We start from the raw sequence: 17,622 nt of genomic DNA, 5'->3' as shown, positions 1-17,622 counted from the left end.
AAGTTGCTATTTACATATTTTTAATATTCTATTTTGAGGTATAGCTGGTAAAAGTCAGAGAGTAAATTAGGCTCCTTATTGAAGGAGACGACTAAAACGAAGAGTTAATAAATCACTCAAAATCTTTAGTTATAAAGATTTCTCCTCCCATATGGAAACTATTGTGCTCTTTACCTTAAACTTGCTATATATAAAAAAGTTTGAATAGTTGAAATCTATAAAAGCAACTTATAGCTTAATTAAAATTAAAACTCTAAAAAATAAAATAAAGTTAAAAAAAATATTCATTCTGTCCCCCTATATCCTTGATTTTAAAGTTTACGCCAAAGCTGGTCAATCTTAATTCATAGCAACATTTTAAAAAGATCTGATTATCATTTTTGTAAGTAATATGTTTAAAATTCAGATGTATGACCAAATGGCCGTTTCAACTTTGACGTTGGAAAACACTGGTAAAGTTGGTTTCAATTTTGAAGGTCTGAAGGGAGTCGGAGGCAGGTTGGAAGATGGACTGTTACCTGGGCTTCCAGTTATTGAACCAATGTCGGGTCATATTTCTCCCATGGATAAAATTGAAATAAAAGTCTACTATTACCCTGGAGTTCCTGACCAATTTCATAAAACTTTTGAGGTAAATTATTTTACTGGTAAATATGTAATTTGTTGATATAAAAATGTGGATTCACTTATAAAACATATAAAATTTTGGAGACCAGTCTTGAAAACATTTTAATGTCTAACATGTTTAACAGCTGCAAGTTGCTCATTTTGAACCTACTACGATCACAATCAGCGGTGAAGGTATTTTCCATCGGCTGGTGTTGGACCTCCCTCGCATCGTGCCCCAAAACGACGTCGACATGATGACGCTGTTGGGAGAAGCGAGGAAAGTTGTGGAGGAGAAAAGAGGAAGAGCTTCACTCATTTCCAAGACACGAGACGCATTTAAGCCTTCGTGCGGACCGAACGACGTTAAAGTTTCGGTCGACGGCGCTGCTGCCAATGAAGTTGCCCCGCAAAGCATTTCCAATGAAGCGTCAGATGCTCAGTTGAACGAGTTCGGGCCGTCCCAGGTTAACTTTGAATGAACTAAATGCTATTAATTGAACTACACTTCCCATTTTTGGTACTGTTTTGTACGCCGTGAACTATTACTGGCTTTTATTTGCTAATGAAAATGTTTCACACATGCTTTTTAGGATATTACAACTGAATTGGAAGTTCAACTAGAATTTGAACGGTTAATTCTTCGAGATTATGCAATGGAACAACAATTTGTTTCTCTGACAAGCTTGTCGAATGCTGATAAGAGATCTAAAAAAGCTAATAAGTATGTTTCACTATCTTAAAAATGAAGCAATAACCAAACAAAAGTGATTCTGGCTTCATTTTAAGGCAATTTTAATAAAAAGTTTAAGAATATCACTCTAAAAACTATTTATAAAGGGTTATATAGTTGAATTTTTTTATAAAAGTTTCTTTGGAATAAAGCTACATGTTTTCTAATTATTAATTTTACGTAATGTTTTAAATATCTTGCCAATTTTTTTATATGTTTTAGTTAAAGCAAACTTGTTAATGGAGTCTTTTTTTTTCAGATTACGGTTAAGCGAATATTTACTAGATTTTGGATACATAGTCTTAGGAGATGTAAAATCTCATATTGTTAGAGCTACAAATACTTCATATTACGCTTTTTCTTTTAAACCAGATAGAACAAAACTTTTTCAAAGCGGTGAGTGTTCTAAGTCTTTATATATTATATATTCTAATTTATGTTTACTTTGTAGTAAGCAAATATGAACAGTGATGTAATGATACCTGTTAAAGTTTTTTTGTACTTTTGAATAAATCGGCACTGTTTATTTCTGTGAAATTCAAAAAAGTTCAGAAATTTCTTATGGTTTAATTAAAGCTTTGTATTTTTTTCCGTTTAGAAAATGATATCATTGTAATAATTTAATTTTTACCATAATGATACTATTTCAAGTTACTTACAGTACAGTTAATTGTTTTTGGGTTTATAAAAAGTTTCCTAAGTTTCAAAAAAAACTAGTACTGAAGCTTTTTTCTAAAATGTTTTTTAAAGCTTTTGTTATTTAAGGTTTCAGCATTGATTTGGAGCGGGTAAAGTCATTACCTGGGTTTCCTGACCACGAAACTATAGATTTCAAAGTTACTTTTGACCCGAGAGGTGCAAATTTACCAATTGGACCTGTCAGTGCAAATATTCCCATCAATGTTAGTGATTAAAAATACTTAAATAGTTTCTCATACAACTTCTAAACAGTTTTGCTTTGATTATTAAATACTTTAAATGAAAATTATTCATTCTCGATGTAAAACTTGAATAAAATAAATATTTTTATAGATAATAAACGGCCCTCAAATAAACATCCGACTTCGTGGAATTGTCGCTGTTCCAGACTTGTGTGTGAATGAGGACATTGTTGATTTTGAAATAGTTGAGTGCGGACAGTGCAAGATAATTACAGTTCAGCTGATAAACACTCAACCTGTTCCTTGTCACTGGATATCATCCGATGCTGCTAGTGACAATAAGAAGAAAAAGGTTTTTTTTTGTGAATGTATGTTCTCTCTTCTTTATACCTAAATGAATAATTTAAAACTTTTAACAGATAATGCCGTTTTCATTTGTGAATGCAAAGAAAAACAGGCACCGAAAACCTGGAAAGTGTTTTGAAATGATGCCTGACAGAGGAGTGTTAGAACCTGGAAAAAGAGAAAATTTACAAATCAAGTTCATGCCTATAGAAGAGGTACGTTGATTAAGTTTTGTAAAAACTAAAATATTTTAAGTTAAGTTTTTTATGGTTAATCTTTTAAATACTGTGACATTAAGACATATTAAAAACTCTCTTAAACTGTTTAAAAAATTGAAAGAAAAACATAAAGCTGGTTATAATTTTTTACAGAAAGTTTACGTTAGAAAGTTAATACTTCACATGGAGCAAGCTATTTCTAGAGTTTCAATTTGCGTCAAAGGACGTGGTGTTGAACCAAAATTGGAATTTGACCCTTCACTCGCTACTTTTGGCCCTAGTTTGCCGCATGGTCCGGGTGTTGAACAAGTAGTTACCGTTAGAAACCCGTGTCCATTTCCAATTGAGTTTTATTCATTAAACTTCGATGAGCAATACTTATATGAAGAAAAAGTTTGTCCTGGCTTTGTACATGTTTTAGATATTGAAAACTTACTAGTCTTATATTTGTTTGATGAACATCTAGTACCATAGTATATAAGAGTTTTTTTGCAAAGATTTAAAAATAATGTAGATACTTCGCTACATGCAAGGTTATGACGACTACTACAACTTGCTGCTGCCACCCAGGAACGCTGGTGATGAGCTTCCAGCTGAAGTTCTGGATTTTTACAAGGAATTGCAGGAAAAACAAAAGAAGGACCCGGAAGTTCAACCGCCAACTCGTCAGTTTTATTTGAAAAAAATTTTTATTTTAAGAATTTTTGACATGAAAAGTTACGACCAATTTTAAAAGTATTTAAAATTTTTTTTAATGAACTTTATTGTTATACCTTAGCTTGTTTTTTAGTCTAAGTTACAGTTTTATCTTTACTGATTTTACAGTTAGTCACTATTAAGTTTTATGATGAAATAATTATTAGTTTGTTGCATCAGAAATATTTGTTAAATAAAATAAATGCAGTTATCAACACGGATAATAGTACTTTGTGTGAAGACAATTCCTTCAAAGAAGAAGGTGAAAACAGTGATCCCAAACAGGCTAGTTACTAACTTTAAAATCATGCATACCTTTGTATTATTGTACTATAATAAACTCAAATTAGAATTTTTATACTATTTTGAGAAAATTTTTATATATATTATAAAAAATATAATTTAGAAGCTTTAAAACTTTTAAGTATTTTTTTCTTAATTTGAACGCAACTAAATTTGCTTTAAATTTGTTATTTTTCTTGTAGGCAGAAGGGTTAGAAAACGAAATTGTAGCTGGAAATGATACTCGTAAGCTTTATTACTTTTTTACTAATTTTTTAGTTGAGCTAGTTTTATTTACTCAATCATAAAAATATGTTTTAAGACTTCAAAAAAATAAACTGTACAGATAACTGTTTTAAAATGTATACTCTTAATCGTAAGATTAAAGCACGTTAAAAAAAAACAACAAAAAAAACAGCAAGAGACGCAGAGACGAGACTGAGTGGGGTGATTGAAAACAACAGCAACGATCTGCCGAAGAAAGACGTGGACGCGGTAGGAGAACTGGAAGTGACCCCGGTGTCGAAAGCGATCGCCCGCCACCTCGGCATCGACCTGAGCGTGGAGGGAAAAGCCGCCAGAAACCGCCGCGGGATCGTCGTGGTCGTCCACGGACCTCCTAGATCAGGTTCGTTTTACTTTTAACTTTATTTAGAAAAAATTGGGCAGTTTCTGTTTTATTACCTTAAAACGTTTACAAGGTAGTGTGATCGTTAACACGTCATATTTTTTTTGATAAAATAAGAAGGTGATTGATATTTAAAATATTTAAACTAAATGTTCAAAGGGATTTTTTTGCAGGCAAAACGAATTACTCAGTAGCTTTAGCAAAAAAGTATGGAGCTGCTGTGCTCACAATCGACTCGATTGTGCTTGATGCTATATCTGGAAATTCACAAGTATATAAACTTTTACGTAGTTTGAATAAAGAAGAATAATTCTAAATATATTTTTGTTTTAACCACAAACAATTAAGTATACATAGTGAACAAATTTAAACTAACTTGCTTTAAACTAATTTTGATTGTAATGTTATTTTGTGTCTAAGGTTATTTCGCATGCAACAAATTTTATTTGTTTAGTTAATTTTTATTTGTCCATGGATAACAATGTCAAACTACTTACAAAAAAAATATTTATGCTAAGCCTAAAATTTTTTGATTTATTTTTTTTATAAATACAAAGTCAAAAATCAAGATAAACATCACAATTTTTTTTTGACATGCTTTAGGAACTAACAAGTTAATATATTATTATTGTGATTGCAATACCAACAAAAACTAGTCGATTTTACCTTGTTATTAAACACATTTACACTGTTATTTAAATTTTGCTTTTCAATTTATGAAAAAAACTAACAGGCTGGCTTAAAAGCACGCGAGTTTTGTCAAAACGCCGCTCGAAGGGCGAAAATAGAGGAAGAACAAGAAAATAACCTGCAACCTGGACTGAGCACTGAACAACTGAAAGACCATCTCACTGGTAACGAACTAAGTTGGTTTTAACGAGCTGTTATTAATAATTAGTAATATAAACTTTAGGTAATACATAACATGATAAAATTTAAAGCTTAGTTAAGTTTTATTGACGCCAAAATTTTTATAAATAAGAAGACTTTCGACTACTTTGTTGTCATTTGATAATTTAGTCAGTATGTTTTTGCCAATGTTATGAGTTTTAAAACTTGTCACTACGCTAGAGCTTTGATGTTTAACACAATATTTTACTTACGTTATATGCTTCTTGTAACTTTTCACTGAAATATAACAATTTTTGTACGTTTAAAGTTTATAATACAGTTTGAAAATATATTACGCGTAGTTAACTTAATTTGCTTGTAGGCTTTACGTACTAAGGTTAAATATTAATAGTTTTTATTTTTATTTTTTTTGTGATAATTTTGTAATATTTGTAGTGATATTGTAACGGCATTACATTTTCTATCTTATTTATTTCTATCTAAGTGTAATTCAAAAAAAGACTAAAATAAATGTTTTATAAATATAATCTATATTTGAGTTTTCTAGGAAACTAGGTAAACTTTTTTGTATATCACTTAAACAAAAAACCCAAATAATAAAGACAATATTGAATTAAATACAATTAAGTGAGTAAATAGAATAGTTAGCAAGCTTATAAAATAAATAAGAAAATAACAAGATGTGTATTCATTAATATTTTAATATTCTCTAAATTTATATAAGTAAATGGTTTTTGATCTTAAATTTACATAGTAATAAAACTTATACAGTAGACTACCGCTTAAGTACGCAAATTGAACCCGACCAAAAAGTGCGTACTTAGCACGGGTAGTGCGTACTTTTTGACGACATAGTATAATATGAAATTTAGTTGTTTGTTTTCTTTCTTACAACTAGCCACCAAATAATTAAGCCAAATAAACAAGCCTTTTTATTTTAAATAACATTTAATACATAATTCTAATCTGCAAAATTTTTTAATAGATTTTAAAAAGATTTATTTTTCTATAAAAAGTTTCTACATATTATTACATACATTTAATATAGAAAGTCAATGTCAGTCAATGATATAAAAAAGAGAATTAAGCCATATTTTGTTTTGTTAGAGGGAAAGTACCAAACTACAGTGACTAGCTGGAAACAGCCTTGCGATTTAGGAATCATTGGAGCCCTAAAGAAAAGGTATAAGTATCTTAATCTAAACGATGTGCTGACATTTTATACCTTGAATGAAGCTTCCAAAAATATGGTTTTAGACCATTCCAAGTAGCTAAGAAGAGGAGCAGCTGGCGTTGCCCATGGCCAACCAGCAAACTTAAATGATGCTACATCACAGAAGCCTGGAATAATGTGACAGCTAAAACGATCCAAAATTGCTTTCGGAAAGCTGGTCTAAAAATTCAACTTGTCGATCAAGAAGATGACTCAAGTCCTTTTTAGGAGCTAGATCTTGAAAACCTTGTACACCTGTCCAACGAAATGAAAGTTTAAATCAATCATCAACTAATTAAGAAGTTCGTGCAAATTGACGACGAAAACATCCAAGAGTATGATGAAGCAATTGCGATTGAAAATCAACAGGCAATTGATGAAGAGGTGCTATTTACTTTCATGATGAAGAAATTGATGAGATGGCTGCAGGATCTAGTCAATGTCAATTTCGTGGGTACTCCAAGCTATACACTGAAGCTGTGAAAACAGAGTGTCAGCTCTCTAGTGAAGCAGCACTTGGTATAGCTCCTGAGCTCTATCACAAGCTAAAAAGCACCCATGAAAAATATCAACGTTTGCTAAACAAAGCAGCCTTATCTCAGCAGGGCTCGCACAGAAAGAAAACCAAGCAGCTCACACTTTTTGACATGATGAAATAGAGCCAAATTTTTTTTTTACTCTGAATAGATTTTGTCTTTCTGGATAAGTGCGTACTTAAGGCGGGGTGCGTACCAAAAAAAGTGCGTACTTAAGCGGTAGTCTACTGTACTTGGAAAGTATAAGTTTAAGCCTATAGAGAAGATTTCAGCAATATTTTGCAAAATTTAAGACTATCTCTTGTATAGTAATTTTAGCATAATTTAAGACTAGTTTTGTTATTAATACAATTTTTTTTTCGAAACTTTTCTAACACATAGTACATAACATTATTGTGATATACTCGCAACATATATCAGTTATATTTAAAACTTAAACTAACCTACGACAAAAAGCTAAAATAAGTTATTGTGAAAAGCGTTGTTCACAAAACAGAAAATAACGAGTTCGGCACGAGACTGATGGCGCAGTCCGTCATTTCAACGAAGCGAACTTCAGTTATGAGTAAGCAGGGCGGAGGCGGCCACTCGAACAAGCAGCACAACGCTTCCCAGTCGTCTCAAGATCCTCCTCACAACATTTTGTTCGAGATGGCAATCCCTCGCAGACTGAGCGTCTCAGCTTCGGTTGCCGGGGAGGAAGGGTTGTACTCTTGCGTGCTTCCCCAAGATCTTTTGGTTGAAATTATCGCTGACAGATTTCAGGTCAGTTTTTTGTAAAGTCATAAAATACATCTGCTTTTCAATGAGCTAATTTCTAGCCTAATCATCTGGTCGTAAAGCATTCAATTTTTGTTCTAATTTTTAGTAACTTGACATAAAGTTTTAATGTTAAAAAATTTACTTTTTTGGTCTTTTTATTAGTTATAACTAGTGATATACTGGATTTGGCTTTTTTTGCTAAGATCCGGAACCAGCCGGATCCTTACGTTCGACTGGATACGGATCAAATTAACAAAATACATCTTTAGTCAAGTTTTTTTAAAGATGCAAAACTTCTATAGCTACAAAAAGTGGTGACACTAAATTAAAAAAAGATAAGTCCCGTGATAAGACACAACCTCTAAGCAAATCATTAAGCACAAAGAAACCTATAGTATAAGATACTTTTACAAGTAGTAATTGACCTATATTCTAAAGAATTACAAACTTCTGTAAATATTTTCTCGTTGCTATAGGTAGAAGGTAAAACACTTTTATCTAAAAATCTATAAATAAATTTCCATGTTGCACCTTATTGTCATATGTTTTCGTTGATTTAATCAACAAAAAAGTCTTGAATGAATTATTCTTATTTTAAATACTTCTTTTCATGACACATTAATACTTAGAACACTTGGTTCATTAGTTGTTTTTTTGATTTATTTTGAATATTTTCTAAAATCTTATGATAGGTATTTAATAAATAACCAAGTTATGTTCATAGTTTTATTTTGCATTACTAATTAAAAAAAGTTTGTATTTTGATTTTAAGGTCCGAATCCGGTGGAATACTAGTTGTAATATTGTTAGGTATTAAGTAAACTATTTTGTATGTTGCTTGCATAAACTAGAAATTTTGATGATAAAACACATGTGTTTTTAGTTAATTTCTTATTTAATTTATGTCATTATATTTAATACTTATTATAGAAGCTAATAACTTAATTAAACCATCTGTTTGATCAAAATACAATTTAACTTGTATTACAAGTAGTTCTTAAACTTAATGTCGTAAAGATCGTAATTTAGTGGTTTTTTATTAAGATTTGTAGTAGTTGAAAATTTATATGTGGAAACACTACCAATAATTTTAGCTTACCGATTGCCGACAAGGTGTTGTCATAGATGGAATTCACTCGATGTTCTGTGCTGGTTATACAAACTCTGCTAGAGCACTCTTAAAGGCGATTAATAACAGAAAGTATATATACTTTTTAAACTTGAAACTAGGCTTCGATACTTTCTATAAAAGTTACAAGAAAAAAGTTGAGGAAGAACAAAAAGGTACAAGTTTTTTTAATCATAGATCGTTTGAATGCAAAATTTTATTGATTTTTTAAACTTGTTAGAACCGATTCTGAGTGATTATTAAAAATGAATATTTTATTTTAATGTTTACGGTTGAGACTGTGTCGAATAAAAAATTAAATAGTTTAAAATTTTAGTATGTTGTTTATAAAATTTTACAAAAAGTTTTAATTACAGGTAGTATTTTTTATCTTAAAGTAACATTTGTATTAGTGAAATTAAGGTTAAAATTAAGATTAAATTGTACCAAAACGTTTACATCTTTAAGTTAAAAGTTTGAATTTCTCATAACCCAAGTGTACTTTTAAAAAGGTTATACTTTCTTTATTTAAAACCAACTAATTAAAAATTTGTACCAAATATATATATTTTGTACCCAGAAAGCCCATATTAGCTGTTAAAAGTTAAAACAAAAATAGAGAATTACATTTCTTCGATTCACAACATTTAAATATAAATCAATTGTTTATTTTGAAATCTGCATAAACCACTTAAAAAATTGCGAATGTACGCAGCAAATGAGACAATGGACGAACTAGAAAAACTGCATATTGATATTAACAAACTAGACGAAGATGAATATGACTGTCTTCCGCTACATATAAAAAAAAAAGTTGATGAAGAAATAGCAAAAAAAAAGAAATTGAGAATCAACAAGTAAATAAAATGCTTTGAACTTTTTCTTAAACTTAATTATCTTAGATTTTTTTTTACAAACTAAAACTTAAGTTAACTTAATACATAAAAAATCTTAAAAACTTCATGATAAAAGGTAAAAAAAGACTAAATAAAATTTTTTTAGAGAACACGCTGAAAAATTAGAGAAGCAAAAACTGTTAGATGAACAAAAAGAACTTGAAAAAAAATTGTTAGAAGACAGTAAGAAGAAAGGAAAGTACAAAAAAGGAGGAGATAATTCTGCTAATAAAAACAAAACATCTCCTGGTTTGTCATTTTAACACAAAAATATTAAAACACTGATTCTCTCAAAAAAATTTTTTTGAATTTATTAAAATTTATATAATTAAGATAATAGTTCTATGGGGCAATCTTTTTTAACAATCTTTTTATAAATTTAACATTGTTATAGCAGTTTTATAATTAATAAAAACCCCATAAAAATACTATTGAATTGTATACACTCGATATGAAATATACTGAATTAAATCTAGACTTACTTTTACAGTTATTTGCAATATAGTTTTTTAATCTAACATTTTTACTATAAGGTAAATCAGTGGAAGGAAACACACCTTCGAGAGTTGCTACTGCCCGAATTTCGTCTTTGAATGTACAAAAAGACCCTCACTTAGCCAATCAGCAACCTGGAAAGCAGAGTACTGCTGAAATAGTTCAATCAGATTCGGTAAATTCAGAGCTTCTTGAGGATAACAAAGAAATGATAAAAAAAAGTTTGATGTAAGTGATTAATTACAAGTTGAAATTTAGAGCAGTTTATTACTGAATTTTTTAGTTCAAGTTTGTGTGTTGTGGTTTTTTTAAATGTATGGTTTGAAAAATAAAGTAAGTTAGGCTTTTAGATATATAATACTTAAAGTATTAAAGTTATGAACAAGTTAAAACTATTAGTAACTAATTTACTTTAGTTTTTTGTAATAATTTTCTTTCTAACTTAAAGAATGTGGTACATTTTTTTTCTTTCTATTTTTACCTTTCTATGAACTAAATATTTTACTGTCATTTAAATAAAAGTTTTTATTTAGAGTCCACAAGAAAAAAGGAAAGCACATGAAAAAAGAGGACACGGTTCAGGAGACGTATGAATACTCTGCTATTCCCGACGAAGAACTCACTGATGAACTTCGGGAGCTGAAAGCGAAATATTACGCATACGATTGCACTTACAGTCACATCAAGCAGTTGCTTCAGGGGTGGGATCGCACAACTTTGGATGGGAAGAAGTTTGAAGAGGAAGAGGGCGCGTTTCAATTTGACGAAGACGGTTTATTTGCTTTGATAGTTTTTAACAATCTGAGGTTTGAAGTATAAATCGAGTACACTATCTTTAGCAAAAACGGAATTTAAAATGAGATTTGTTTAGTAGTTTAAGTTACTTGAAAATTTACAGTTAGAAAAAAAGAATAGTTTCTCTTGCTTTTATTTTGTAAATAATTCAGTTTTATGTTATTAATTTAGTTTTATATTTTCTGAATTTTTTAAGCTAAGGGAGGAGGCAAACGACTATCAAAAAAAGAACGTGAAAAGCAGATGCTTGAAAAACTTGAAAGAGAAAGAATCGAAAGAGAAAAAGCTGACCGTGAAAAAATGGAAAAGGTGTTGTATACATTAGACGCTGATATCTTTTCCTTCATTAAATTGTAAACAGTTTGATAAAATTTGTAACGCTTTTACAGGTTTCCGAAGATGATAGCGGAATGGGTGTTCCTTTTATAGTTCTTACTAATAAAGCAATTGATTCGAATTGTGAAAATATTGATCAAATTCATGGTCTTCCTACTTCAGAGCAAGTAAGTACTAGTAGTAATCTAGTAAAAAAAATGTACGAACTTCAGGTTATATTAAGAAGTAGTAAGATACCAATTTTATTTACTTTATACCGGTTTTAGCTGTACGGCAAAACGATACTGTTTATAATCTTAAAAACTTCAAATTGTCAAATATAATTCGAAATTTACTTCTAACTATCTTTTAACTTTCATTTACAACAAATATTTTTTTTAATGTAATGATATAATATTATATTAAGATAATATAATAATATAATAAATTTATAATATAACTCTTTAAGAAAGATATATAAAATATTGCATTAAAGATATAAGAACAAAGACTCAGTATAAGTTTAATTTACAAATAGTAGTAGAATCGGTTATTTTTTTATTTGAAGATAATTTTTTCCTAAAGCTTTGATATAAGCTGTATATAATTTTATTGTTTAATTATATCGGAGTTTTTAAAAATCATAAAAATCTACATTTTTATTTTAAAGGTGTTCAAGTTATTAAGAAATTTTCTAACAATAATATGATAAGGATAAGTCTTAAAATATTATTAAGTTAAATATTAGAAACCAGTTTATTAAGAGGTTGTAGTTGTAATCTAAGATTACGTTGCGAAAGTTTTACTATATTCTCTTTACCATAAGTTAGTTTTTTTAGCGTGTGTAACTATAGTAAACAAATATTTCAAGATATAATATTGGTTAGTTTATTTAAAATATAACCACATTAGGGACATTATTTTATAAATATCCTACTTAAATATAATATTTAATAGTTTATTTTATTTCAACTCAAATTGATTGTCTGAAGTTTAATAACGGTAACTTAAAAAAAATAAGTAAACTTTTTTTTGAATAAGTTATTTACCTAATCAACATGAAACACTGTACAATCTTTCCTGGAATTGACTATGTATTTTTTTGGAGTTGAGTTATAATTATATATTTATTCTAAAAATAATTTAAAGTAAAATATTAGTTTAAATTTTAAATTTTTTATTTTAATGTGCTCTGAACAAACGTATCAACTTTAAAATACAGTTTCATAATAATATTTTTTTTTATTGTGTTATGTTTCTACCTTTTTCAATTGTTACTAAACATAAACATTCAACATTAAGGTACTAGACGGTATGGGGCTAGGGGCAAAGGGACCTCCCATACCAAACCCAATCAATTTCTCCGTGGTGCCGTACCCTGTCAAGCGGAAGCGGCCTTCAGTCCCAAACAATGGTACAGTGTTCGAGTTCGTGCATGTTCCTGAACCAACTGTTGAACCTGAAGAAGTTGAAGACAACTCACTTGAGAAGTTTGTAATTTTTAAATACTTATATCTGCTAGTATATAGTTTCTATATTGTATAAAAGTTTTAGAACTTTATTGTAAAGTATGAAACCATAATTTAGAATTTAGCCTTTGTTAGCTTTAAACTAACTTGCTAACGTTTATCATAATATAGCATAGGGGTGGGCACGAGCAAAAATCTTTAACCCGTCACGTGTTTTTTAGCTTGAAAATAACTTGTGTAAGACAAATAAAATTGAGCTTTTATATAACAATTTTTTTGAAATTTTCTCTTAATTGAATTTTTAGTATACATTATTTTTCTTTTATGATCCTTTCATTACAAATTTAGATATATTTTACTTAGTCTATTTTTTCTATTACCTTGCCTGCGAAGCCTTTTTTAAAAAAGTCTGGTCCGTGATAGAATGTTTCTAATAAGTTTGGTGCGTCGACTAAAAAAAATTCTCACCCCTAATATAGCTCATAGTTTTACAATTTAGTACAACATATTCTAAGGTCATTATTATTGCTTTGTACTGGTCGAAGTTATTTTTTTTAAATGAGTTTAAAACTAACTTTTCTTATAAAACTTAAACATAAATTTTGAAGCATTTTTTTTGATAATATCTTGCTTTTTTATCTTTTTGTGGACTTTACTGATACTAAAGAGTTAAAAAAACTTTATCTAAAAAACAGAACTGAAAGTAAGCAAGCAGAGGTGCAACAGAGTGTTGCTAAGAAAGGGAAGGGAAAAAAAGACAAAAAAGAGTTTGCTAAAAATTTAGGTGGACCGTCAACTCTGACTAGTAAAAAACATGCCAGAAAGGGTAGTAGTGAAGACATGAAAAGATCACAGGATATACCACAAGGCGTAGTAGCAAGTCAGGATGAAGACACTAAAGAAACAAGTAAAATGAATTACAGGTTTCTTATCTTTTATTTTACTTCGTTTTAAGCTCAGTTGTTTAGAGTACTTATCAACCTCTAAATTTCTTACCTTGATAGATTTCAAATTAAATTAATTTTAGGCATTTTATCGAGTTTTTGTAATATCGTATTTTTTATTACGACTTATTTATGCAAACTTCACAGGTGGGTCGTACCAGCACTGAAGGAGATTCAACTTCACATTCTATTCAAAGCTCAGGGACTCGGAAAGTTCGATCAAACCCTTGATTTTGAACTGACTCCGACACGCAGAAAGTACCAGCTGTATTGTAGGGGAATATCTGGATTTCCATGCATTTCAAAAGAAATAAAAACAGTTTTCCCTCACAGAAAAAAGCTTAAATTGTTGCAGGACGAAATCGTGGCGAAGAAATTTTTGTTGCACGAGAACTATTTTGAGTTCGGTCCACTGCTTTGTGGTAAAACAAGAGAAAGGTAAAAGTAGAAATGTTTTGAATAGTTAATTCAAAAGTTTTGTAAAATTATATTTTGGGAAAAATAAGATATTTCAATTTTATATTAGTTACTTTTATTGATTATTCTTGAGTGTTTTATTTTAGAGAAAACACTTTTTTTTTCATACATGTAAAATAACTGTTGTGTAATTTTAATTCTTGTTATAATAATGGTCAAATTTCTAAACTAAAATAGCAAATTAAAAAAAAATAATTTTATAACTGAAACAATTACCTTATAAACAAGTCTACTTAAGAACATGAATTTATTATGCTAAACTTGAACATAAACGGGATTTTAGCTGCTCAATTGTAACTTTATATAGTTTGCATAAGACTTTTATACTATATGAAAAGATTTTATTTGAGTATTTGAGGGAGAAATACCTATATTTGTTAATCTTTAAAAATAGGTACAAGGAAATTCGATATCCCGATAACTGTGAGTATATCAACATATCTAATAGTTCACCATTAGAGAGCACAGTTTCATTTTGTTTTCAACACGATACAAATGCAACCACATTCATTTTGGATCCACCTAATATGACTTTACTTCCTGATCAATCCCAAGTTTGTTCTATTTTATAGATTAACATATTTTGTTTTTTATTCTTTAACAATTTCCTTATTAACTGTTCTTATAATAGTCTGAATATTTTAAAGCACGTTGACTCTTATCAACATGTTTAAGAGTTTCTTTGCTTTTTATATTAACATACTAGTCATCATTATTGAGCTTACTAAGTTATAACTTAACATGAATTTTTAAAGATACATTTTTTGACTACTTTTTGTTTGCTTAAATTGCATCTAGTTTGAATGAAAATTATATAAAACAGGCTTAAATATTCAAAAAAAAATTTTTGTAAGACAATATTATCTAGATCTCATAAGATTTATGTTAATTCATTTTGTTATCAAATAATTGTTTCCTACAATTGAATTTACATTTTATTCATGTAAATTAATTAAATGCACTTGGTCCCTCTCTTATATGTGTAACACTGATTGTGTATACACTAACTATAATGTGTTTACACTGATTGTGGTGTTTATTATTAAGACATATAACTTTATGTTGTTGATTTATAAAGTCAAAAAGTTAAGAAAATTGTAATTAAGCTCTAAAATATTAGCAATTTATACTCCTGTAGTGTTAATTAATTGTACTGTAATTGTCGATAGATTTTCCACAACTAGTGTGTGACGACTTTAAGTTAACTACTTAAATGCTAAGCACTTGTTGTAAATGCAGCAGTAGATAGTTTTTATGGGAACGGGTCTAGATTGCACAAAGACAAAATTGCACGAGGTTACTAAACTGCACGAGAGGACTAAATTGCACGAGAACAAAAATGCACGAGGGAACAAAATTGCACGAAGACGATTTTGCACCAAGGGTAAATTTTGCACGAGAGTAAAAAACATACAGAAAAAAAAAACGAAAAAAAAACAATAATTTAATAAAAAAAAAGTTACTGACCGAGGGTAAGGGTAAGAGTGATAGTAAAAAAAATAACTCATAGAAATTATAAAAAAAAAATTTAAATTAAATTAAAAAAAAATCTACCGACCGAAGGTAAGTGTTAGGGGTAACAGTGATAAAAAAGAAAAAAAATAAAAACTAACCGACCGAGGGTAAGTATTAGGGGTAACAGTGATAGTAAAAAAAAAACTAAATTAAAAAAAAAAATTAACCCGTGAAAAATTGTTTCCGTGCAAAGTTGTCTGCTCGTGCAAAAGTATCTTCGTGCAATTTTTTGCACTCGTGCAATTTTGTCCCCTCGTGCAATTTTTTACGCTTGTGGAATTTAGACAAGTACCCAGTTTTCATAGCTGGTATATTAAGTACTCTTTAATAGTAAAACTACTAAAGGTCTATTAGTGTTCTTTGTAAATCGTAAAGTATGAGAAGATTTAAAATTACGCTACCTTTTAATAATGAGATCGGACACTTAACACTCTAAATGAGTAAAACATAATTATTCGTATGCCTATGTTGTACCAGTTTCCTTGATTACGTTTTTTAATTGATTAGAATAACCCAATAGGTTAGGTAAATTCCGTTATCTGTATAAATATATCAAAAAACTTAAAAATATAGTAACTAGCAAATATTTTTACTAGTGATATCTAAAACAAAAATATATTTTTTAGCAATTGCGGATTTGGGCATATCCAAAAACAGCGGGAAGATTTACTGACTCGTTGATTTGTTGCATCAAAGAAAACCCTGAACCCGTTATATTTGACATTGCATGTTATGGTGTCAGACCCGAAGTTGAACTTGACAAAAAAGTTTTCAACTTCGACAAGGTTTATTTGAAAGTGTATTACTGTACATTTAATAATTATAAACTGTGTGTTGTAAATATTGATAGCAGTAATTAATATGCAGTTAGCAAGTTTAAATTCCTTTAAAGATTCTTTTGCACCGACGGGACTCCCACACGATATACATAAAAAACATCACTCTTCTGCCGGTCGCATGGAGACTGGCGGGCATGGAAAACCTGGGTGAAGACTTCACTTGCAATTACGAGTCGGGAGTGATACCCAGTCGTGGCGAGTTCGCGTTGCAACTAAATTTTAAAGCTACTAGGCCGACTGTTGTCAGAAAAATGGTCAGGATTGAGGTCAGAAATTTTTGATAGAGTGACTATAAAAAGTATATTTATTTGAAAACATAAATAAATTGCAATTTTTTCTTTGCTTGAAATAGACGTGACAGTATATATGTTAACTTTTATTTGCGTTAATTTCTGTTAAAAAATAAAATAATAAATTTGAAACTTTACTTATTTAACAGATTTACTACTCACACTTACGTACCTTTTATTTTATAAACGCTATATGATTATAGGTATACGACGTTGAAAACATAATGGGGTTAGTACAAGCCGAAAACATTCAAGTCATGGCTGAAGCTTATGACGTTGCGCTGGACATGAGCTTTCCGCGCGGAGCCGATGGTGGAATTGACTTCGGCATTATTCGCGTTTTGGATGAAAGCAGACAAATTTGCTCTTTAAAAAACAAAGGAAGATACGAGATTGGATTTCAGTGAGTATTGTTTGTTATAAAGAATATTTTGTTTTATAATTTGTACTTTATTTTAAATGATAGCTTAAAAAGACAAATGATGATTTTATATTTTTAACACTTAGTTTAAGAAAATAATAATATTAGTAAAACGATTCAAATTTTCTCGTCTAGTGTTTTTCAGTTGGGTTACTAGTAATTAAAAGTGTAAAAATTTATAGTCTCTTAAAAATTTGTTTTTATCAATGCCATCTTCTTATTTACCAACTTAATGAAACTGCAATGTTAAATAATTTTTTTGCTAACAAAAAAAGTTGTCATGTAAAAAAATTATTTAGCGATTTT

At 29.5% G+C, this 17,622-nt stretch overlaps 1 protein-coding gene across 1 annotated transcript in view; it reads left to right on the top strand.

The window, feature by feature from the left end:
* The window catches only part of LOC145828605 (hydrocephalus-inducing protein homolog), a 59,760-nt gene that overhangs the window by 17,885 nt on the left and 24,253 nt on the right, over positions 1 to 17,622 (top strand). The window contains exons 27-55 of the mRNA XM_082936360.1: positions 407 to 631; positions 753 to 1,073; positions 1,200 to 1,330; positions 1,599 to 1,735; positions 2,105 to 2,241; positions 2,372 to 2,572; positions 2,640 to 2,780; positions 2,937 to 3,176; positions 3,298 to 3,448; positions 3,688 to 3,764; positions 3,965 to 4,007; positions 4,180 to 4,389; positions 4,563 to 4,660; positions 5,123 to 5,255; positions 7,487 to 7,755; positions 8,847 to 9,036; positions 9,576 to 9,717; positions 9,863 to 10,005; positions 10,290 to 10,479; positions 10,785 to 11,023; positions 11,243 to 11,355; positions 11,436 to 11,549; positions 12,664 to 12,851; positions 13,526 to 13,753; positions 13,922 to 14,212; positions 14,646 to 14,805; positions 16,393 to 16,551; positions 16,659 to 16,871; positions 17,099 to 17,298. Coding sequence (XP_082792486.1) covers positions 407 to 631; positions 753 to 1,073; positions 1,200 to 1,330; positions 1,599 to 1,735; positions 2,105 to 2,241; positions 2,372 to 2,572; positions 2,640 to 2,780; positions 2,937 to 3,176; positions 3,298 to 3,448; positions 3,688 to 3,764; positions 3,965 to 4,007; positions 4,180 to 4,389; positions 4,563 to 4,660; positions 5,123 to 5,255; positions 7,487 to 7,755; positions 8,847 to 9,036; positions 9,576 to 9,717; positions 9,863 to 10,005; positions 10,290 to 10,479; positions 10,785 to 11,023; positions 11,243 to 11,355; positions 11,436 to 11,549; positions 12,664 to 12,851; positions 13,526 to 13,753; positions 13,922 to 14,212; positions 14,646 to 14,805; positions 16,393 to 16,551; positions 16,659 to 16,871; positions 17,099 to 17,298 — 5,084 coding nt within the window. The remainder of the gene's footprint in view (positions 1 to 406; positions 632 to 752; positions 1,074 to 1,199; positions 1,331 to 1,598; positions 1,736 to 2,104; positions 2,242 to 2,371; positions 2,573 to 2,639; positions 2,781 to 2,936; positions 3,177 to 3,297; positions 3,449 to 3,687; positions 3,765 to 3,964; positions 4,008 to 4,179; positions 4,390 to 4,562; positions 4,661 to 5,122; positions 5,256 to 7,486; positions 7,756 to 8,846; positions 9,037 to 9,575; positions 9,718 to 9,862; positions 10,006 to 10,289; positions 10,480 to 10,784; positions 11,024 to 11,242; positions 11,356 to 11,435; positions 11,550 to 12,663; positions 12,852 to 13,525; positions 13,754 to 13,921; positions 14,213 to 14,645; positions 14,806 to 16,392; positions 16,552 to 16,658; positions 16,872 to 17,098; positions 17,299 to 17,622) is intronic.

The sequence above is a fragment of the Thalia democratica genome, chromosome 2 (assembly GCF_965202585.1).
Source record: "Thalia democratica chromosome 2, ktThaDemo2.hap1.1, whole genome shotgun sequence".
Taxonomy (NCBI): domain Eukaryota; kingdom Metazoa; phylum Chordata; class Thaliacea; order Salpida; family Salpidae; genus Thalia; species Thalia democratica.
The sequence above is the reverse complement of the archived record's forward strand: the minus strand, read 5'-3'. Positions and strand labels throughout refer to the sequence as shown.